Source organism: Kogia breviceps, chromosome 3 (genome assembly GCF_026419965.1).
Source record: "Kogia breviceps isolate mKogBre1 chromosome 3, mKogBre1 haplotype 1, whole genome shotgun sequence".
NCBI classification, from domain to species: Eukaryota; Metazoa; Chordata; class Mammalia; order Artiodactyla; family Physeteridae; genus Kogia; species Kogia breviceps.
The window spans coordinates 410,285-432,923 of record NC_081312.1 but is presented as its reverse complement, the minus strand read 5'-3'; the positions used below and the strand labels follow the sequence as shown (position 1 = coordinate 432,923).

The window sequence follows — 22,639 nt, the reverse complement described above, 5'->3', positions numbered from 1 at the left end:
GGGGCAGTGAGGGACAGTGAGGGACAGTGAGGGGCAGTGAGGGACAGTGAGGGGCAGTGAGGAGACAGTGAGGAGACAGTGAGGAACAGTGAGGAGACAGTGAGGGGCAGTGAGGAGACAGTGAGGGACAGTGAGGGGCAGTGAGGGACAGTGAGGGGGCAGTGAGGGGCAGTGAGGGACAGTGAGGGACAGTGAGGGACAGTGAGGGGCAGTGAGGAGACAGTGAGGGGCAGTGAGGAGACAGTGAGGGACAGTGAGGGGCAGTGAGGGACAGTGAGGGACAGTGAGGGGCAGTGAGGGACAGTGAGTGGCAGTGAGGGGCAGTGAGGGACAGTGAGGGACAGTGAGGGGCAGTGAGGAGACAGTGAGGAGACAGTGAGGGGCAGTGAGGGGCAGTGAGGGACAGTGATGGACAGTGAGGAGACAGTGAGGGGCAGTGAGGGACAGTTAGGTGCAGTGAGGGGCAGTGAGGGACAGTGAGGGACAGTGAGGGGCAGTGAGGGGCAGTGAGGGACAGTGAGGGGCAGTGAGGGGCAGTGAGGGACAGTGAGGGACAGTGAGGGGCAGTGAGGGGCAGTGAGGAGACAGTGAGGGGCAGTGAGGGGCAGTGAGGGGCAGTGAGGGGCAGTGAGGAGACAGTGAGGGACAGTGAAGGACAGTGAAGGACCGTGAGGAGACAGTGAGGGACTGTGAGCGACAGTGAGTGGCAGTGAGGGGCAGTGAGGGACCGTGAGGAGACAGTGAGTGACAGTGAATGACAGTGAGGAGACAGTGAGGGACAGTGAGGGACAGTGAGGGACAGTGAGGGACAGTGAGCGACTGTGAGGAGACAGTGAGGATACAGTGAGGGACAGTGAAGAGACAGTGAGGGACTGTGAGGAGACAGTGAGGGACAGTGAGGGGCAGTGAGGGACAGTGAGGGGCAGTGAGGGGCAGTGAGGGACAGTGAGGGGCAGTGAGGGACAGTGAGGGGCAGTGAGGGGCAGTGAGGGACAGTGAGGGACAGTGAGGGACAGTGAGGGGCAGTGAGGAGACAGTGAGGGGCAGTGAGGAGACAGTGAGGGACAGTGAGGGGCAGTGAGGGACAGTGAGGGACAGTGAGGGGCAGTGAGGGACAGTGAGGGACAGTGAGGGGCAGTGAGGGGCAGTGAGGGGCAGTGAGGGACAGTGAGGGGCAGTGAGGGGCAGTGAGGGACAGTGAGGGACAGTGAGGGGCAGTGAGGAGACAGTGAGGGGCAGTGAGGAGACAGTGAGGGACAGTGAGGGGCAGTGAGGGACAGTGAGGGACAGTGAGGGGCAGTGAGAGTGAGGGGCAGTGAGGGGCAGTGAGGGGCAGTGAGGGACAGTGAGGGACAGTGAGGGGCAGTGAGGAGACAGTGAGGAGACAGTGAGGGACAGTGATGGACAGTGAGGAGACAGTGAGGGGCAGTGAGGGACAGTTAGGGGCAGTGAGGGGCAGTGAGGGACAGTGAGGGGCAGTGAGGGGCAGTGAGGGGCAGTGAGGGACAGTGAGGGACAGTGAGGGGCAGTGAGGAGACAGTGAGGGGCAGTGAGGGGCAGTGAGGGGCAGTGAGGGGCAGTGAGGAGACAGTGAGGGACAGTGAAGGACCGTGAGGAGACAGTGAGGGACTGTGAGCGACAGTGAGGGACAGTGAGGGGCAGTGAGGGACCGTGAGGAGACAGTGAGTGACAGTGAATGACAGTGAGGAGACAGTGAGGGACAGTGAGGGACAGTGAGGGACAGTGAGGGACAGTGAGCGACTGTGAGGAGACAGTGAGGATACAGTGAGGGACAGTGAGGAGACAGTGAGGGAAGGTGAGGGACCATGAGGGACAGTGAGGGGACAGTGAGGGGCAGTGAGGGACAGTGAGGGGCAGTGAGGGGCAGTGAGGGACAGTGAGGGACAGTGAGGGGCAGTGAGGGACAGTGAGGGGCAGTGAGGAGACAGTGAGGAGACAGTGAGGAACAGTGAGGAGACAGTGAGGGGCAGTGAGGAGACAGTGAGGGACAGTGAGGGGCAGTGAGGGACAGTGAGGGGGCAGTGAGGGGCAGTGAGGGACAGTGAGGGACAGTGAGGGACAGTGAGGGGCAGTGAGGAGACAGTGAGGGGCAGTGAGGAGACAGTGAGGGACAGTGAGGGGCAGTGAGGGACAGTGAGGGACAGTGAGGGGCAGTGAGGGACAGTGAGTGGCAGTGAGGGGCAGTGAGGGACAGTGAGGGACAGTGAGGGGCAGTGAGGAGACAGTGAGGAGACAGTGAGGGGCAGTGAGGGGCAGTGAGGGACAGTGATGGACAGTGAGGAGACAGTGAGGGGCAGTGAGGGACAGTTAGGGGCAGTGAGGGGCAGTGAGGGACAGTGAGGGACAGTGAGGGGCAGTGAGGGGCAGTGAGGGACAGTGAGGGGCAGTGAGGGGCAGTGAGGGACAGTGAGGGACAGTGAGGGGCAGTGAGGGGCAGTGAGGAGACAGTGAGGGGCAGTGAGGGGCAGTGAGGGGCAGTGAGGGGCAGTGAGGAGACAGTGAGGGACAGTGAAGGACAGTGAAGGACCGTGAGGAGACAGTGAGGGACTGTGAGCGACAGTGAGTGGCAGTGAGGGGCAGTGAGGGACCGTGAGGAGACAGTGAGTGACAGTGAATGACAGTGAGGAGACAGTGAGGGACAGTGAGGGACAGTGAGGGACAGTGAGGGACAGTGAGCGACTGTGAGGAGACAGTGAGGATACAGTGAGGGACAGTGAAGAGACAGTGAGGGACTGTGAGGAGACAGTGAGGGACAGTGAGGGGCAGTGAGGGACAGTGAGGGGCAGTGAGGGGCAGTGAGGGACAGTGAGGGGCAGTGAGGGGCAGTGAGGGGCAGTGAGGGGCAGTGAGGGACAGTGAGGGACAGTGAGGGACAGTGAGGGGCAGTGAGGAGACAGTGAGGGGCAGTGAGGAGACAGTGAGGGACAGTGAGGGGCAGTGAGGGACAGTGAGGGACAGTGAGGGGCAGTGAGGGACAGTGAGGGACAGTGAGGGGCAGTGAGGGGCAGTGAGGGGCAGTGAGGGACAGTGAGGGGCAGTGAGGGGCAGTGAGGGACAGTGAGGGACAGTGAGGGGCAGTGAGGAGACAGTGAGGGGCAGTGAGGAGACAGTGAGGGACAGTGAGGGGCAGTGAGGGACAGTGAGGGACAGTGAGGGGCAGTGAGAGTGAGGGGCAGTGAGGGGCAGTGAGGGGCAGTGAGGGACAGTGAGGGACAGTGAGGGGCAGTGAGGAGACAGTGAGGAGACAGTGAGGGACAGTGATGGACAGTGAGGAGACAGTGAGGGGCAGTGAGGGACAGTTAGGGGCAGTGAGGGGCAGTGAGGGACAGTGAGGGGCAGTGAGGGGCAGTGAGGGGCAGTGAGGGACAGTGAGGGACAGTGAGGGGCAGTGAGGAGACAGTGAGGGACAGTGAAGGACCGTGAGGAGACAGTGAGGGACTGTGAGCGACAGTGAGGGACAGTGAGGGGCAGTGAGGGACCGTGAGGAGACAGTGAGTGACAGTGAATGACAGTGAGGAGACAGTGAGGGACAGTGAGGGACAGTGAGGGACAGTGAGGGACAGTGAGCGACTGTGAGGAGACAGTGAGGATACAGTGAGGGACAGTGAGGAGACAGTGAGGGAAGGTGAGGGACCATGAGGGACAGTGAGGGGACAGTGAGGGACAGTAAGGGGACAGGGGACAGGTGGAGACACAGCGGTGACGGCGAGGGCACAGTGGGGTGGCCCGCCCACCTTGAAGAGGGTCACGGTGGCACTGTAGCACACGCTGAGCAGGAAGAGGGTGATGAAGATGGAGATGGTCGTCCACAGCCCGTCCAGCTCCCCATCCTGGGCATCAGCACAGGTGTCCTCCTCTAGGAGCAGTTCTGCACAAGGAGGGGGGTGTCAGTGCAGGGCCTGCCCCCGGGGGGCGGGGGTGGGGTCATCGGGGCCTCTCAGAGCAGCTCCCAGTGTGGCCGGGTGGTGGCCGGATGCCCCTGGTGGACCGGGCCAGAGGCACCTGAGGAGAGTCGCTGGGCACCAGCCCCAGCCCCCCATTCCTCCAGCCTGGGCCTCAGTCTCGGCCTGGCCAGTGGGTCCTGCTCCGTCTCTGTGCTGTGTGTTGAGCGGGGGCCCTTGGGGGGAGGGTGCCCGGAACCCCCGCAGGGCAGTGGCTCAGGCCCCAGCCTCCTCTCCCACTGGGGGCCAGACCCAGAGGGCAGGAGGGTCAGCAGAGCCCGTGGGCCGTGGGCCCTACCCCAGGGAAAGGGCAGGACAGTGTTGGGCTTGGCCCCTGGGCCCATGGGGCTGGGAGTTCCGGGACGAGGGGGCTGTGGGGGTATGATGGCCTGTTCGGAGGGGGTGTCGGTGTCCCAGGGAAGTAGAGGGATGGGTGATGGAGGTGGTCAGTGCGGTCACTGTGGGGAGGCGCCGCTGAGCCACCCATGGGCGGTGGAGGGTGGGGACGAGGCTAGGGTCTAGGGTGAGGGCTCATGAGACCCAGCTCTATGGTCGCGTGTGGGTCTGTGCGGCTGCCCTGTGGGAGACCCGTGTTCAAGGCCCGTGTGTGTGCACGTGCGTGGGTGTGTGCGGTGGGCACGCTGCACATGCGTGTATGCGGGCAGGTGAGTGCATGTGGATGAAGGCGGTGGTGTGCTGGCTGCTGTGTCTCAGTGGGGGACTTGCTTTCAGTGGCTCTGGGCTCAGTGTCTGCAGGTGCATCTGGAGGGCCCCTCCCGGGCACTCAGGGCTGCTCGCCTTTGCCCCTTTTGGGTGCACAGGGATGAGTGTCCCCACGAGTGCACAGGCCTGGCCCCTGGCAGGGAGAAGCAGGGCAGAGCCTCCTGGCCTGAGGGGGGGGCCTGATCTCCCGTGCCCGACGGTGCAGCAGGGCTGTCCCCTGCCCCGGGCCGCGTGTGGTCCCCGTGAGGGCACAGAGCCGGCAAGTGGACTCTGGAACCGGGGACAGGAACGTGGGGACGAGGACGGCCAGTGTCCCACAGCATGGGCTGGAACAGGGGCGGGAAGAAGTGGGCACTCATTCTCTGGGGGGTCTCTGGTGGGCTTCTCCCGTTCCGGGCACACACCCTAGCCCCAGCAGCTGCTGGGCGGAGGGTGGCCGGAGCAGCTGTCGCCTCCAGGAGAGGCCCTCGCCGGCCTCGGGCAGCCCTCAGGTGGCCTGCACAGACCCGTGCCCTCTGGGTCCGGCCCTCAGTGGGACCAGCTCTCCCGCACTGGTGGTGACACTGTGACCCAGAGCCGGGTTCGCCCCTGCCCCACGCAGGCCCGGCATCCCTGGGGCTCTGCTCGGAAAGAACCGTGACAGCATTGCAGGGTCCCAGGGCGGCGCTGGGTGCTTTATTTCATGGCGCCCGGAGGAACGTACACAGGGCTGGGGCTCAGGTTCTCACTGGACCCTGAGAGCCCAAGGGGAGGGAGGGCTGGCTGGGGCAACAATGCCGTGTGGCTCAATTACCCGACTGGGAGATGGACTTCTGCGTGTTGTGATTGTGTAGAGCCTCGTGAAAAACTACACACGTGTAGGTGTCTTCCTGCTGCCAGCTCTTCTTGTCCACCCTGAGCTTGCTGTACAGGAAGAAGGAGTCTTCGTCCTCCAGCTGGGGTGGGGTCGTGTTGTAATTGCCCACTGACTCTGACTGTCCGTTTCTCTGCCACTCCACGTAGATGTCGCCCGGGTAGAAGTCGGTGACCATGCAGGTTAAGCTGACCGAGATCTCGGCCAGCTCTTCCTGTGGTGGGGGCAGTACGTACACCTGCGGCTCGCGGAGCCGCCCTGTGGGGGGAAGGGTGGCTGTTAGCACGATGGTCACTGCTACCGGCCCCCAGGGACCCTCCTGCCCCCGTCCACCTGACCCACCTTTGTCCTTGGTGATGGTCCTCACGATGGGGGTTGGGAGGTTTTTGTTGTTGACCTTGCACTTGAACTCCTTTCCCGTCAGCCAGTCCTGGTGCTGGATGGGCAGGGTGCTGACCACACGGTACGTGCTGTTGAACTGCACCTCCCTTGACGTCGTCTTGGCCGTGTGCACCTCTACATCGTCCACGTACCAGGAGAACAGGACATCGGGGTCCTCCTTGCTCACGTCCACCACCATGCAGCAGACTTCCGGGGTTCGGGATATTGTGAGGGTGTCTCTGGGTTTCGGGGGGAAGATGAAGACGGACGGTCCTCCTGGGAGCTCAAGGACTGGTCAGGGAGACACGGTGGGGGGTCAGCCCCTGGGTGGACCTCCTCTCGGGCACCCATCCATCCCTCCACCCCAGTGCCACGCGTGGGCGTGGTCCACCCCTGAGGGGTGGAGGGTGAGGCCGGCTGACTTACCTGGACATTGGGGACACCTGGTACAGGGGTTTGGGCCGTTGATTTCTGCAGAGAACAGACTAGAGGTTACCGGGGTTGGGGACGGCCCGGGGCTGGGCTTAGGGCAGGGCCAGGTTTTGACAGATGAGACCTGTGCCCGCCTCTGTGGTCCCAGGGGCTCGGGGTGGCGTTCAGCCTGTGCCCACACTGGACCTGGTGGAAACGCCCAGAGGACGCCCTCCCTGAGCCTGGGAGGCCTTCAGGTGAGGGAGAGAGACAGGCCTCCCGTGACACCCTGGGCAGGATTCACCATCCCTGGTGTGCGGTCCGTTCAGGTGGGAGGGCTGACCCCGAGCCCGTCTCGTAGTGGACACCCTCCCTGCGCCCGTCCTCTCACCGATGTGCGTCTCCTCCTTGGTGTCGCTGGCCGGGTGGTCTACGTTGCAGGTGAAGCTCTTGCCGGATGAGGTGCTGGCAGGCACGGTCACAGTGCTGATGAGGGAGTACAGCCCCGAAGACCCGTGGATGGATGGGAAGGTGTGCACGTCACTGGAATGGGCGCCCGAGTTCCAGTTCACGGTCGCTGGCTCAGGGAAGTAGCTCGAGACCAGGCAGCCCACGACCACTGTGGAACTAGGTGTGTCCCCGCAGCTGGGGGGCAGAGGGTAGACTTCCGGGGCCATGAGCGAGGCTGTGAGAGAGGAAGCTGTGTGACTGCCAGGGCCTCACCCCTGCGAGGGTCCGGGCAGGGCATCAGGTGTGCAGGCCTGGGGCACCGTTGAGCCCAGAGACTATGTGCTTCCAGAGAGTCTGAAGCCCAGTGGCCTGGCATGGCCTGTGCCACTGCGGTCCTCTGCCTTTGCAGCTGTGGGTCCTGGACTCAGCAGCCCAGTCAGGGCTGGGCGACCACCTGGATTAGAGACCCCCGGGGCCCCTACCCTCCTGTGGGTGCCTGGCCTGACCACTCCCTCGGTCTGCGCCCTGACCAGTGGCTCCTGCTCCCTAGCCTGCTGCCCTGCTCTGTTCCTGTCCCCTTGTCCTGGCCTTCTGTTTGCCCCCCGTTGGCATCCCTGGGAGCCTTGCACTGCCCGTCGCCATTTTCTCCTGCAGGGTGCCAGCACCCCAAGCCCCATTCCCCGGCCGGACCTGTCCCCTCGAACCCTGGTCTGCTCAGCCCAGACCTGCAGCCCCCTCGGAGCCCTGAAAGGGCCCCTCCTATGCCCTCAGGCAGGTCCACTGCCCTGTCGACCCCATCTCACTTTGGGACGTCGTACCCTGCTGTCCCAAGCCCCGACAGACGCCTGGAAAACTCAGAACCCTGGGTCCATGAATTGCAGCCCATCAGGTCCCTCAGTGATGCCCCGGCCCCTTCAGCCCCAGACACCGTCCCTCCCATGGTCCCCTCTCCACCCGGCCTTGCCGTCCGCCTGACCCCTCCCAGCAGCCCAGGGCTCCCTTTTCCTCGGCCTTTCTTCCCCTGACTCTGGGTCACCTGGGGCAGCGCCGGCCCTCCCAGCCCCCTGCTGCCCTGCACAACCCCGCCTGCTCCCCTGAGTTCTTGGGGTGGCCCCCTGCGCCCGGCCTTCCCAGCCCCCCGAGCTCCAGCGGAAAGGCTGCTCTCCTTTCCCTGTGCACTCAGGTTCCCCTCCTCCAGATGCTCCCTCACCTGCCTCCGGCCCCTCATCCTGGCCCCTCAGCTGAGCCCGGGCTTCCTGTCCATCGAGTGTCTACCTCTGCCCAGCTGGGCTCCGGTTCAGCATCTCAGGCCTGAGTCCTCTCTGCCCTTGTGCCCTCCTCCCCGGGCCTGGGCCCTCGGCCCACCCAGGGGAACCCCCAGCCCAGTCTCCTGTAGGACTCCCTGCTCGGCCCCACTTCCAGCTGCCCTGCGTCCTGCCCTCCAGCCCCTTGGCTCAGATCTCTGGGCTCAGCTCAGGGATGCTGTGTCCTCATGTCATCGGCTCACCTGGTGTCGGACTGCCCACTGTCACTGGAGCTCTGTTCCCACAGCACCAAATGGCCCTTGCACCCTCTGACACTTGCCTACACACCTGCTCACCCGAGTACGTGGTCTGCTGAGGTCCTGGGCAGGACCCTGTCTTCCCAACCCTGAGCTCACCTGCACAAGCTCTGCTGCTTCCCCAAAAGTCCCAGGGCAGCCCCCACCCTCCCAGCCCCGCGCTCACCTGCACAAGCTCTACCTGCTCCCCAGAGCTCCTGAGGAAGCCTCGGGGCCCTGACCTACCAGCCACCGGCTCACCTGCACAAGCTCTACTGCTCCCCAAATGATCCCGGTGCAGTCCCCTGCCCTCCCAGCTCTGTGGTCACTTGCACAAGCTCTACCTGGTCCCCCAAAGCTCCCAGGATGCTGTGTCCTCATGTCTTGTGCTCACCTGGAATCGGACTGCCCACTGTCCCTGGAGCACTGGGCCCACAGCACCAACTGTCCCTTGAACCCTATGAGCCTTTCCTACTCACCCCAGTATCTGGTCTGCTGAGGTCCTGGGCAGGTCCCTGTCCTCCCAAACCCCTGCTCACCTGCACAAGCTCTGCTGCTCCCTGAAAGGTCCTGGGGCAGCCCCCTGCCCTCTCAGCCCTGTGCCCACCTGCACAAGATTTACCTGCTCCCCCAAATCTCCCGGGACAGCTCCCTGCCTTCCCAAACTGCTGCTCACCTGCACAAGCTCTTCCGGCTCCCCCCAAGCTCCCGGGATAGCCCCCTGCCCTCCCAGCCCCAGGCTCGCCTACACTAGCTCTACCTGCTCCCCCAAAGCTCCCAGGCAGCCCCCTGCCCTCCCAGCCCCAGGCTCATGTACACTAGCTCTACCTGCTCCCCCAAAGCTCCCAGGCAGCCCCCTGCTCTCCCAGATCCAGGCTCACCTACACTAGCTCTACCTGTTACCCAGAGCCCCTGAGGCCGCCCCCGGCTCCCTGCTCTCCCAACCCCGGGCTCTCCTGCAGAAGCTCTACCTGCTCCCCCAAAGCTCCCAGGGAGCCCCCTGTCCTCCCAGCCCCAGGCTCGCTTACACTAGCTCTACTGGCTCCCTTCAAACTGCCAGGCAGTCCCCTGCCCTCACAGCACCAGGCTCGCCTGCACTAGCTCTACCTGCTCCCTAGAGCCCCTGAGGCCGCCCTTGGCTCCCTTGTTCTCCCAGCCCCGTGCTCACCTGCACAAGCTCTACTGCTCCCCAGATCTCCCGAGGCAGCGCCGGGGCCCTGACCTACCAGCCACCGGCTCACCTGCACAAGTTTTACTGCTCCCCGAATGGTCCCGGGGCAGCCCCCTGCCCTCCCAGCTCTGTGCTCACCTGCACAAGATTTACCTGATCCCCCAAATCTCCCGGGAAGCCCCTTACCCTCTCAGCCCCCTGCTCACCTGCACAAGATTGACGTGCTCCCCTAAAACACCCGGGACAACTCCCTGCCTTCCCAAACCCTTGCTCACCTGCACAAGCTCTTCCTGCTGCCCCAAAGCTCCCGGGATAGCTCCCTGCCCTCCTAGCCCCGTGCTCACCTGCACAAGCTCTACCTGTTCTCCTAAAGCTCCCAGGAAGTCCCCTGCTCTCCCAGACCCAGGCTCACCTACACTAGCTCTACCTGCTCCCCCAAAGCTCCCAGGAAGTCCCCTGCCTCCCAGCCCCAGGTCACCTACACAAGTTCTACCTGCTCCCCGAGCCCCTGAGGCCGCCCCCGGCTCCCTGCTCTCCCAACCCCGGGCTCTCCTGCAGAAGCTCTACCTGCTCCCCCAAAGCTCCCAGGCAGCCACCTGCCCTCACAGCCCCAGGCTCACCTACACTAGCTCTACCTGCTTCCCAGAGCCCCTGAGGCAGCCCCTGGGGCCCTGCCCTGCAGCCCCCTGCTCCCCTGCTGCCTCCCTGCCCCTTGTTCCTGGAGCTCCGGCCCTCAGCACCCGTGCCCCTCTGGCCCCCGTCCGAGCCCTCACCTTGGCGCAGCTGCACTCCTGACTCCTTTCTTTCCCGGGCCTGAGCTCTGTTCCCCGGAATCGCTAGGTGCCCAGCCTGTCTCTGGTGCACTCTCCCCTGGCAGAGCCCCTGTCCCACCGTGGGCCCCTCCCAGAGGAGGTCCTGGCCTTCCAAGCCTCACCCTCTTCTCTCTCCCAGCACCCCCGGGATCCTCCTCTGGTCGCGTCTCCCTCCAGGCGCCGGGTCATCTGCCCTCTGCGTCCCCACCCCCGGCCCCGGTGTAGCCAGTGCAGCTGCGAGCTCAGCCCCTGTGCGGCCAGCTCTGGGCACACAGGAGCCCAGACCCCACCCAGACCTGCCGCCTCCCCGCTTGTCACTGCCCTGGGATTCAAGCCGGCTCCGCTGTCCTGGACGGGACCCACCCTCCCCCAGCGGCCTCTCCTTCCCCTCTGTCCTCGCTCAGACCCACCTGTCCATCCTGGCCTCGTCCTCAGCCGCAGCCCCGCCCTGTGCCTGCAGCACATCTGGCCGAGCGAAGCCCTCAGGCTCCCGGCCCCCAGCCCATCTCATTCCTCGAAGGCCCAGCAGCCCCGCAGAGCTCTGCCGCCCCAGGGTTGCAGCCCTGTTGGTGTGGACATGGCCCTGCCCGGGCTCCTGAGCCCCTGCCCTGGGCCAGCACGGCGAGCCCTGGGCAGCCCGCCTTCCCCGCGCCTGCTTGGCGCTCCAGCCGCTCTGTGGGGTCCCCGAGGCCAGCCTTCCCTCCGTGGCCCCCATATTGCACTCTCTTGTCCTGATCCTCTCAGACCCCACTCACCAAGGGTGGGGGTGGTGGACTCGCTCCCCTGCAGCCCAGGGAACCACGCCCTTCGCTGCTCCGGCCCCAGCCACATGTGGCTCTTCAGGGCTGTGCTCTGTGTCTGCAGCCCTGCTTCCTAGGACTGGTAACCCGTTCCTGGAAGTGTGAACTCCTTGCCCACAACCCTGCAAATACTCAGAAGTGGATTGAAACCAGGTGGCACGACTTGCTTCCTGAAGTTCCCTTTTCTTCTGGGTGGTTTCTGTCTCCGAGGGCCTGGGGAGTCCAGATGCAGCCGGGGAGTCTCTCGTGGGTGTGTGGGGCGTGGTGAGCGGTGCCCTTGGACCCAGGGGACAGAGTGGGAACCCCAGCTGTCCCGGCTTTCCACCTTCTGCAGGGATTACACCTGGTTTGCCCACCGCAGCCCGGGTACCGGCCCCTCGCCTGAGCTCTCTGGGTGTCCCAACCCTGGCGGGCACCTCTCCTGAGCGTGGGGGGTGTGTGGTTGGGCGCGGCCTGCAGCCCAGCCCCTGCCTCGTCCTGCCCACCTGCCGGGGTGGCCTCCCCTGCAGACCTCCGTCTCCCGCCTCTCCCCTCCTCCTCCTCTCCCTGGCTCCCTCCGTGTCCCCAACAGCTGACAGGGCAGCTCTTATCCTGGCCTCAGCTGTCCCCCAGGGGACAGAGCTCACGATGGTCACTGGGGCCCGGAAATGGCCCTCTAGGTGCGAGGGAACGTGCAGCCTGTCCAGTGCTGTGTGTGGCCCGAGACTGGTCGTCCCAGCTTTGGGGGACACTGACCCCCAGTATCTCGTTTGCGTGCTGCAGTGGACACTACACCCTGTGTGCACCCCTTGGGCCGTCCCGTAGCTTCAGCATTAGGTCTGGGATTGGGGATCCCGAGAGACACCGTAGCCCCCAACCCAGAAGTGCCATGGGTGGAGGTCTTGTTCTTGGAGAGACAACAGGGAGCAGTCCTGAAGTGGGATCTTAGCTCCCTGCCCAGGAATTGAACCCGGGTATCCTGGATGAAAACCAGGAATCCTAGCTGCTAGACAACCTGGGGCTGGAGGCTAGAAGCAACGTTGCCCTGGCTCTTGCCCCGTTTGAAAGCAAAAATGTTTCAAGGAGGCAAAAACTGTAAAAAGCAGGTATAAAGTTTATTATTAGAAGCACAGCACAACATGTGGGATAGAGAAGTAGTTTATTTAAGACAGGAGCAAGGCAGAAATAGTCACCTGGAGAGAGAGGGTGTGAGCGCCCTCCCTGATGAAGGCAGTAAAGCGGTGCTCAGATGGTTGGTACGGGGCACATCTCCCGGATCTTTGTCTTCCTCTGGCCCATTACTTTGCCTCTTTTCCCACATCTGACCTGTCCTAGGGCCCTCCCGACAAGTGCGTATCTTTTTGACCACAAAGATTCCAACGCGAAGGCTAACGGGAAGTTTGACGACACATGATGGGGTGACACCCCCTCCCTTTTTGACCCCCGAGGAGGCTTCCTGCGCATGTGCGGTCGGGGAGCTTTCCCTGACCTCAGGAGCGAGAGACGTGGTCGTCTTATCTCTTTACTCCAGCAGGGCTCAGCTGCTGCCGCTGACTTTGTCCTTGGAGTGTCAGGGACAACAGAGCTGCAGTTTACTCTGCTTGGCAAGCTCCAACTGCTAAGCCCAGGGGCCCATCTATTTCTTACCCCAAATCTCCCCTGAGAGGCGTGAACTCCGTGACAGTTTATTGGGAAGATGAAGGGTGAACGTGTGTCTTCTGCAGCTTCTTCGGGCTGGCATGGGGCTCGCAGATCCTACCTAGTTGGGGGTCATGGAGCTCTTGCCATGTTTTATTAAGGGGCTCCTGGGTGACTTCTGTTGTTATTTTGGCAGGATCTGTTCTGAGGAGTGGCTGGAATCTTAGCATTATTGTCATCTTGTCTAGAAGACTGCCGTGTTCTAGAGAGAACAAACTAAACAAATTGGTTAAGAGAAGGCAGGGGTCAAAGATCAGTAAAAGAATGATTGTAACCAGGGGCCCAAGTAGGAGTAAGAACCAGGTTATGTTTCATAACATTTTTTGATGGTGGTCCGGGTAGTGTCAGTGCTTGGGTTTCCCTGTCCAAAGGAATGGAGCTTTTGGCACGGTTATATACATTTTTTTAAAGTTTTTTTTTTTTTTTCTGATGTGGACTATTTTTAAAGTCTGTATTGAATTTCTTACAATATTGCTTCTGTTTTGGTTTTTTGGTCGCAACGTCTTTTTTATTAGCCCACTGTGACTGATGTAGGTGTAACAGGCCCAGTTAGAAGCAGTTGGGCAACCTGAATGTTTATAGACAAAATCGATCTCATTTCTTTTCAGGAGAATAAGTCTGAAAACCAGACTGGACCCGGCATTTCGAAGAGACTTGTAGCCAGGTGGCCACTTATCTGGTTCTATCTAAGTCGGTTTTAATGCTGAATGTGGTATTAACACATAAATAACAGGAGCTATTTGTCATCATACATGTTTTTTCATCTTGTTACCATCTGATGTAAAGCAATTTCATTGTCTAAAATGTAATAGGCACAAAAGGAGACCTTGCAAACGTAAGGCTGCAGTTACTAGCTGCCAGCTGGTGTTGTCTTGAGAATAGCTGATGACCTCAGATCTGACACAGCTCATAAAACTTAAGTTCTCAGCAATACAAGGACTGTCTGAAATCACACGCATAGTGTCACCTAGTATTACCTTGGATGTCTGAGCCACAGTTCTTCCATCTTGACTTTTAATTGTAGTTTTTTCCTTAATAGCCCAAACTGTTGTCACCATTAATGATTTCAGTGTTTTTCTAGTATGAGAAGATGCAAGAATTTTGGCTCTTAAAAATCCTTGTCTGGAATATCTATCTGAAGGCCTGTTCTGTCAGTTTTTTCCAGAGCACAGACTGCCTCTTTCCTGAACTCCACCTTGAACTCCGTTCAGGGGATGTTGAAGGTTAGAAGCCATAGTGGCTCATGATTTAATCCTGGTAGAGGTAGGCAACAAGTGCCACTTTCCAGTTGGCACGGTCCCTTCATGGTCATGAATTTGACCAAGGTCTGGGGGGCATTTCACGACCATTTTGTCCCACAGTGCTACTGGAAATGCTCATTCCCAGTTCTGGCAAAGATTTCTTTGACAGGCCACTCAGTGTGCTGTTACTGGACTAGGCCTTATTAACAGTAGCCAAAAGTCTCTGGACCACTTGTCTTACTAGTCTCTTATGGTCCAGGAAACTCTTCCCTCTTGTGGTTTCTTCCCATACCTAGAGTTACACTATTACAATCATTGATCTCATATGGGACTATATATTATCATTTTATCAGAGGCTCAGTCACACATTTGGTAATGTAAGAAAGAATGATTTTGTAAAACAGGCAATAAAAAATAAAATAGCTAGCAGTACTAGTAAGGTCATATGTCAGAATGTATTAGTAAGGTCATAAGTAAGAATGTAAGTCAAGAACTTTCATTAGGTGCAGCCCAGTATATCCCCAGATTGTCTGACTTAGTCTGTTTTTTCTAGTATTACTAGGCTGGTTCCTTTAAACTTAAATGACCATAGCCTGGTGTTAATCTCCTCTTTGTAGATAGTGGAGATCTTTTTCCAAAGACTGATTATGAAGTTAAGCTTCAGAAACAAATTTAGAGTGTCCTTTTAATAATTTAGGTAAATCTTGTAGCAATATAACGTAACAGCAAGGGACCATCTGGGAAGTGGGTTTTAGTAAACACCTTAGTTAACAAATCTAGAATTTAATATTTAGTGAAACATAATCCTCTTTTTCTTTCCCCCTAAAGTACCCTCATATCCATTAAACACAGCCAAATCAAGACTAGTTTGTTTTTAAAATAAGCCTGGCCCGTTGACCACATAGGCTCCTCCATACTGACTCTGGTGGAATTCCTCAGAAGGAGTCTCAGACTAAATTCACAAAAGGCCTCTCAAGGCCAAGAAAGCCATGCCAAGGTCCTGCCATCACACTTGGCCTGGTGGATTTCTCTGTTCTAGAGGTCCCCCAAATATTTGGAGATTCCTGTACATGTCAGGAGACAGTCTTTTTTATTCACCTGATAAGGCTGCTCATAACCAAGTGTCTCCAATTTCTGGAGGGACCAGGCAGAGAGAAAAGAAAAACGTTTTCATTCTACCCACAGGTGTAAATCACCTAACTGTTGTAAACCATAAGTAGCTTGAAGAGAAGGGCTTCTCTATATCAGAAAAACAAAGATTAGAAGCCAGTAATATGTCAGACAAAAGTCATAAAAATTATAATCATATTTAGCAGTTCATTGGATCCCATGTAATTAGTTTTGGTTCTGTTTGAGTCCAGTTTTTCCATTAGTTTATTGACCTTGCCTGATGGTTGAGGGTGATAGTGACGGTGATAATTTTAAGGAATGTGTAAGGTTTTTGGTTAAGGCTTGTATGATTTGTCCAGTGAAGTGGGTGCCTTGATCACTGGAGATTATAGAAGGTGTACCCCCAGTGGAAAACACATTTTCTAACCATTTCCTTTTTCATTGTGAGGGCATCAGCCTTGCAGCCAGGGAAGGCTTTAACCCATCACATAAAAAATGAGGCTTGCCAGAGAGCCGGGAAAAGCCAAGCAGCCATCTTGGATTTCCCATAGCCCTGACTGTTTAATATACAGTTATCGTTGACCCATTTCAATTGCTCTGGTTTTGGAGTAGACCACGGCCATGCTACAAGCACATCAGGATGGCAGGGAAGTCTGTGAATGTGTGAAGTCTGTCAGTGAAGTCTGACAATGAGGGGTTAACCTTTTTGTAGAAGTGGACTGAACTTTATCTGCATGTGCCATGATCTTTACAGATTCTGTTGTTATTACCTTTTATTTAACAATGTTTCTCCTGTAATTTAATCTGTCAAATAATCCCAGGTAGTTTAATATATATTTTTTGAGATACTCCAGGGGTCTTCTGAAGCACCTCAAAGTTAGCTGGAGGTCAGAAGAACTTTAATTAGAATTTGACTCTTGGGAAGTTTGTTAAAAATATCAAAAAGTTTTAAAACACTTAGTCAAATAGAATCATAGGTCATTGTGAAATAATACTTATTTACTCAACCAAAGTGACAAAAGATCTTAAAAGCAAATATAAATCACTTAAAGGCAAATAAATTCATACAATCTGTTACCAAAGGCAGCTTTCCAAGGAAACTTTGTTCTCTTAACAGAGAGAGGAAACCAAATTCCAGTCTTCATATCTTCTATCACCGACAACATATATTCTACTTGCTTCACACACCGAAATGTTTCCCTTATCCTTTTTTTGGAATATTTATTTATTTATTTATTTGGTTGTGTGGGGTCTTAGTTGCAGCAGGCAGGCTCCTGAGTTGTGGCGTTTGAACTCTTAGTTGTGACATGCATGTGGTATCTAGTTCCCTGACCAGGGATCAAAGCCAGGCCCCCTGCAATGGGAGTGTGGAGTCTCATCCAGCATGCCACCAGGGAAGTCCCTCCCTTATCTTTTTAGTAGCTTTAATGATGTATTATAATTTTTAACCCTTGAAAACCATAATCTCTAGTGAAAACCAAGAAGAAAGCAATGGTGAACTGTTTGTCAGGTTGGCATTTTCTGATTGGCAACCTTAAGAACATATTCCATAACCTCTAAAAACATGCACTTTCACACAGCACAATTTCTTTTCTCAATGTGGTACAAGGCATGTATCTGATAAAGCCAATCATCTTTAGTTTCCCTCTTGTAAGAAGACAAAAGGTAAATTTAGATTTGCTCAGGAATCAATATTCCAGTATTTTATCTCAAAAATGATTTAGACCTTTAATGAGTTCTTCTCATTTGACCTGATTTAGCAAAGCTCTAAAGTTTCAAGTTGCCAAAACTCTGGAAAAACTAAAACATAATTATTTCCAAAATGTACAAACGTTGTAAGAGATTCAACACTGAATATTTCCCAGATCGTGTGAACCTGAAATTTATTTAGCTTAGTATCTCTTCTATTTAGAATTGCTTGATTTGTAAGTGCTTACTTTGAAAAAGCCAAGTAAATAGAGCTCATTTACAAATTAACCTCAGCAACATTATCCAAAGACAAAGACACATACTGAGGCATAAACATATCCAGACAGATATCTCATAGTTTCCACTTGAGGTTTAAATGTCTCTTTCTCTCTCTCTCTTTTTCTTGGCTTGAAGTTCTACTAATTAATCAAAGGCGGAAGTCTCAGGCAAAGTGGGCCATGTCTGTATTTCAAGGACAGCATAAGAGTTAATTTCAAGTTTTCCCCTAGGCATATTTTTGTTCTCTCAGGGTCAGAATTCTGAAAAAATGTGTTTTAACAAGCTAGCTTTCTTTAACTGCACATGCAAAAAGAACCAGTTTTGTAATTTCAAAAGCATTTTACCTTAACCAACTTTCTCCAGAGTCTAAAGAATATTGTGGCCATCCAGTGTCAAAAAAAAAAAATCATCTTTCTTTTTTTGTAGTCATAGTTTCATAGCTAAAATATAGACCAAATAGTGCTCAAATTGGCCCCAATAACAGGGGCAGGCTGGCTGATACACTGTCCCATCAGGGGTTGTCCCTCTGGGGAGGTGGGGGTCTTAGTTTGACCAGAAGAATCTGGAGGGAATTTGCATGAGTGGGAGAAGCTTAGTTTCCCCGCTGAGAGCTGGGTGCGGGGTGGTGGTGGTTAAAAGAGGATCATTTAGAATGTAAGGAGAGGTGTTTTTTTTGTTTTGATTCCTCAGGCTTTTTATTATAGGAGCCACGTAGAGCAGGGTTATGATAAAGGGCCATAAAGGCGTGAACATAGGGAACCTCAGTACATTTTGCCATCCTGTGGCAAAAAGATCTAACTGTAAGAGACACATTTTAGAACATTTTCCCAACCCCCAACTTATATAAAGGCCAGGCAGTGTTACAGCAAAACCTAAGCTTCCCCTTTCTCAGCCCATCTGGCTTAGAAAGGGGATCCTCCCATGTTGAATGACCTGTAACCCAGAAGAGTGCTCCTAGAAATGAAGTTCCGCATCCTGGAAACATTAGTAGGAGGCACCTGAAGGAGACTCAGTGTCTGAATTTCCTTTGATCTCAGTGCTAATGGGATTTGGAGTGTCCTCTACTACCCCACTGATTTCTTTTCTTTTCTTTTTTGTTTTAAATAGATCTTTACTGGAGTATAATTACTTCACAACACCGTGTTAGTTTCTGTTGCACAACAAAGTGAATCAGCCATATGCACACACATGTCCCCATATCCCCTCCCTCTTGAACCTCCCTCCCACCCTCCTTATCCCACCCCTCTAGGTGGTCACAGAGCACCGAGCCGATCTCCCTGTGCTATGCGGCTGCTTCCCACTAGCTATCTAATTTACGTTTGGTAGTGTATACATGTTGATGCTACTCTCACTTCGCCGCAGCTTCGCCCTCCCACCCCATGTCCTCAAGTCCATTCTCTACGTCTACCTCTTTATTCTTGCCCTGAAACTATGTCCCAGTCCCATTTTTCTTTTTAGATTCTCTATATATGTGTTAGCATACGGTATTTGCTTTCCTCTTTCTGACTTACTTCACTCTGTATGACAGACTCTAGGTCCATCCACCTCACTACAAATAACTCAATTTCGTTTCTTTTTATGGCTGCGTAATATTCCATTGTATATATGTGCCACATCTTCTTTATCCATTCATCCGATGATGGACACTTAGGTTGCTTCCATGTCCTGGCTATTGTAAATAGAGCTGCAATGAGCATTGTGGTACATGTCTCTTTTTGAATTATGGTTTTCTCGGGGTATATGCTCAGTAGTGGGATTGCTGGGTCGTATGGTAGTTCTATTTTTAGTTTTTTTTGTTTGTTTGTTTGTTTGTTTTTTGCAGTACGCGGGCCTCTCACTGCTGTGGCCTCTCCCGCTGCGGAGCACAGGCTCCGGACGCGCAGGCTCAGCGGCCATGGCTCATGGGCCCAGCCGCTCCGCGGCATGTGGGATCCTCCCAGACTGGGGCACGAACCCGCGTCCCCTGCACTGGCAGGCGGGCCCTCAACCACTGCGCCACCAGGGAAGCCCCTATTTTTAGTTTTTTAAGGAACCCCCATACTGTTCTCCATAGTGGCTGTATCAATTTACATTCCCACCAACAGTGCAAGAGTGTTCCCTTTTCTCCACACCCTCTCCAGCATTTATTGTTTCTAGAGTTTTTGATAATGGCCATTCTGATTGGTATCAGGTGACACCTCATTGCAGTTTTGATTTGCATTTCTCAAGTAATTAGTGATGTTGAGCATCTTTTCATGTGCCTCTTGGCCATCTGTATGTCTTCCTTGGTGAAACGTCTATTTAGGTTTTCTGCCCATTTTTTAACTGGATTGTTTGTTTTTTTGATATTGAGCTCCATGAGCTGTTTGTGTATTTTGGAGATTAATCCTTTGTTGTTTCATTTGCAAATATTTTTTCCCATTCGGAGTGTTGTCTTTTTCTCTTGTTTATGGTTTCCTTTGCTGTGCAAAAGCTTTTAAGCTTCATTAGGTCCCATGTATTTATTTTTGTTTTTATTTCCATTACTCTAGGAGGTGGGTCAAAAAAGATCTTGCTGTGATTTATGTCAAAGAGTGTTTTTCCTATGTTTTCCTCTAAGAGTTTTATAGTGTCTGGTCTTACATTTAGGTCTTTAATCCATTTTGAGTTTATTTTTGTGTACGGTGTTAGGGAGTGTTCTAATTTCATTTTTTTACATGTAACTGTCCAGTTTTCCCAGCACCACTTATTGAAGAGGCTGTCTTTTCTCCACTGTATATTCTTGCCTCCTTTGTCGTAAATTAGGTGCCCATATGTGCGTGGGTTTATCTCTGGGCATTCTGTCCTGTGCCATTGATCTATATTTCTGTTTTTGTGTCAGTACCATACTTGTCTTGATTACTGTAGCTTTGTGGTATAGTTTGAAGTCGGGGGGCCTGATTCCTCCAACTCCGATTTTCCTTCTCAAGATTGCTTTGGCTATTTGGGGTCTTTTGTGTTTCCATACAAACTGTAAAATTTTGTGTTCTAATTCTGTGAAGAATGACATTGGTAGTTTGATAGGGATTGCATTGAATCTGTAGATTGCTTTGAGTAGTAGAGTCATTTTCACAATGTTGATTGTTCCAATCCAAGAACGTGGTATATTTCTCCATCTGTTTATGTCATCTTTGATTTCTTTCATCAGTGTTTTATGGTTTTCTAAGTACAAGTCTTTCGCCTTCTTAGGCAGGCTTATTCCTAGGTATTTTATTCTTTTTGTTGCAATGGTAAATAGGAGTGTTTCCTTAATTTCTCTTTCTGACTTTTCATTGTTGGTGTATAGGAATGCCAGAGATTTCTGTGCATTAATTTTGTATCATGCAACCTTACCAAATTCATTGATTAGTTCTAGTAGTTTTCTGGTGGCATCTTTAGGATTTTCTATGTATAGTACCATGTCATCTACAAATAGTGAGTTTTCCTTTTTTTTTTTCCAATTTATATTCCTTTTATTTCTTTTTCTTCTCTGATTGCTGTGTCTAGGACTTCTAAAACTATGTTGGATAAGAGTGGCGAGAGTGGACATCCTTGTCTTGTTCCTGATCTTAGAGGAAATGCTTTCAGGTTTTCACCATTGAGATTGATGTTTGCTGTGGGTTTGTCATATATGGCCTTTATTATGTTGAGGTAGGTTCCCTCTATGCACATTTTCTTGAGAGTTTTTATCATAAACGGGTGTTGAATTTTGTCAAAAGCTTTTTTTTTTTTTTGCATCTAATGAGATGATCATATGGTTTTTATTCCTTAATTTGTTAATATGGTGTCTCACATTGATTGATTTGCGTATACTGAAGAATCCTTGCATCCCTGGGATGGTGTATGACCCTTGTCATGTGCTATCGGATTCTGATGGCTAGTATTTTGTTGAGGATTTTTGCAACTATGTTCATCAGTGATATTGGTCTATAATTTTCGTTTTTTTGTGATATCATTTTCTGGTTTTAGTATCAGGGTGATGGTGGATTCATAGAATGAATTTGGAAGTGTTTCTCCCTCTGCAATTTTTTGGAAGAGTTTGAGAAGGATGGCTGTTAGCTCTTCTCTAAATGTTGGTAGAATTTGCCTGTGAAGCCATCTGGTCCTGGACTTTTGTTTGTTGGAAGATTTTTAATTACAGTTTCAATTCCATTACTTGTGATAGGTGTGTTTATATTTTCTAATTCTTCCTGGTTCAGTCTTGGAAAATTGTAACTTTCCAAGAATTTGTCCATTTCCTTGAGGTGGTCCATTTTATTGGCATATAGTTGTTTGTAGTAGTCTCTTATAATCCTTTGTATTTCTGCAGTGTCAGTTGTGATTTCTCCTTTTTCATTTCCAATTTTATTGATTTGCATCCTCTCCCTTTTTTTCCTGATGAGTCTGGCTAAAGGTTTATCAATTTTGTTTATCTTCTCAAAGAACCAGCTTTTAGTTTTTTTGATCTTTGCTATTCTTCATTTCTGCTCTGATCTTTATGATTTCTTTCCTTCTACTGACTTCGGGTTTTCTTTGTTCTTCTTTCTCTAGTTGTTTTAAGTGTAGGATTAGATTGTTTATTTGAGATTTTTCTTGTTTCTTGAGGTGAGATTGTATTGCTATAAACTTCGAACTGCTTTTGCTGCATCCCATAGGTTTGGGGTCATCTTTTTTTCATTGTCATTTGTTTCTATGTATTTTAAAAATTTCTTCTTTGATTTCTTCAGCAATCTCTTGGTTATTTAGTAGTGCACGGTTTAGCTTCCATGTATTTGTGTTTTTTTACATTTTTTTTTTCCTGTAATTGATTTCACATCTCATAGTGTTGTGGTCAGAAAAGATGCTTGATACGATTTCAATTTTCTTAAGTTTTCTGAGTCTTGATTTTTGACTCAAGATGTGATCTATCCTGGAGAATGTTCCATGTGCACTTGAGAAGAAAGTGTATTCTGCCACTTTTGGGTGGACTGTTCTATAAATATGAATCAGATCGATCTGGTCTACTGTGTCAGGTAAAGCTTGTGTTTCCTTGTTTATTTTCTGTTTGGATGATCTGTCCATTGGTGTAAGTGGGGTGTTAAAGTCCCCTACTATTATTGTGTTACTGTTGATTTCTCCTTTCATAGTTGTTAGTATTTGATTTATGTATTGAGGTGCTCCTTTGTTGGGTGCATAAACACTTATAATTGTTATATCTTCCTCTTGGATTGATCCTTTGATCATTATATAGTGTCCCTCCTTATTTCTTGTAACAGTCTTTATTTTAAAGTCTATTTTATCTGATATGAGTATGCTACTCCAGCTTTCTTTTGATTTGCATTTGCATGGAATTTTTTTTCCCATCCCTTCACTTTCAGTCTGTGTATGTCCCTAGGTCTGAAGTGGGTCTCTTGTAGACAGCATATATAAGGGTCTTGTTTTTGTATCCATTCAGCCAGTCTGTGTCTTTTGGTTGGGGCATTTAATCCATTTACATTCAAGGTTATTATCGATATGTATGTTTCTATTACCATTTTCTTAATTGTTTTGGGTTAGTTTTTGTATGTCTTTTTCTTCTCTTGTGCCTCCTGCTTAGAGAAGTTTCT

General features: G+C 52.8%; 1 gene segment (V, D, J or C); it reads right to left on the bottom strand.

Annotated features, from left to right (window-relative positions):
• Positions 1–5,330: 5,330 nt before the first annotated feature.
• LOC131752099 (Ig gamma chain C region-like) overlaps positions 5,331–22,639 on the bottom strand; it is a 141,458-nt gene continuing 124,149 nt past the window's right edge. The window contains 4 exon segments of the C gene segment in view: positions 5,331–5,796; positions 5,881–6,210; positions 6,346–6,390; positions 6,722–7,015. Coding sequence covers positions 5,471–5,796; positions 5,881–6,210; positions 6,346–6,390; positions 6,722–7,007 — 987 coding nt within the window.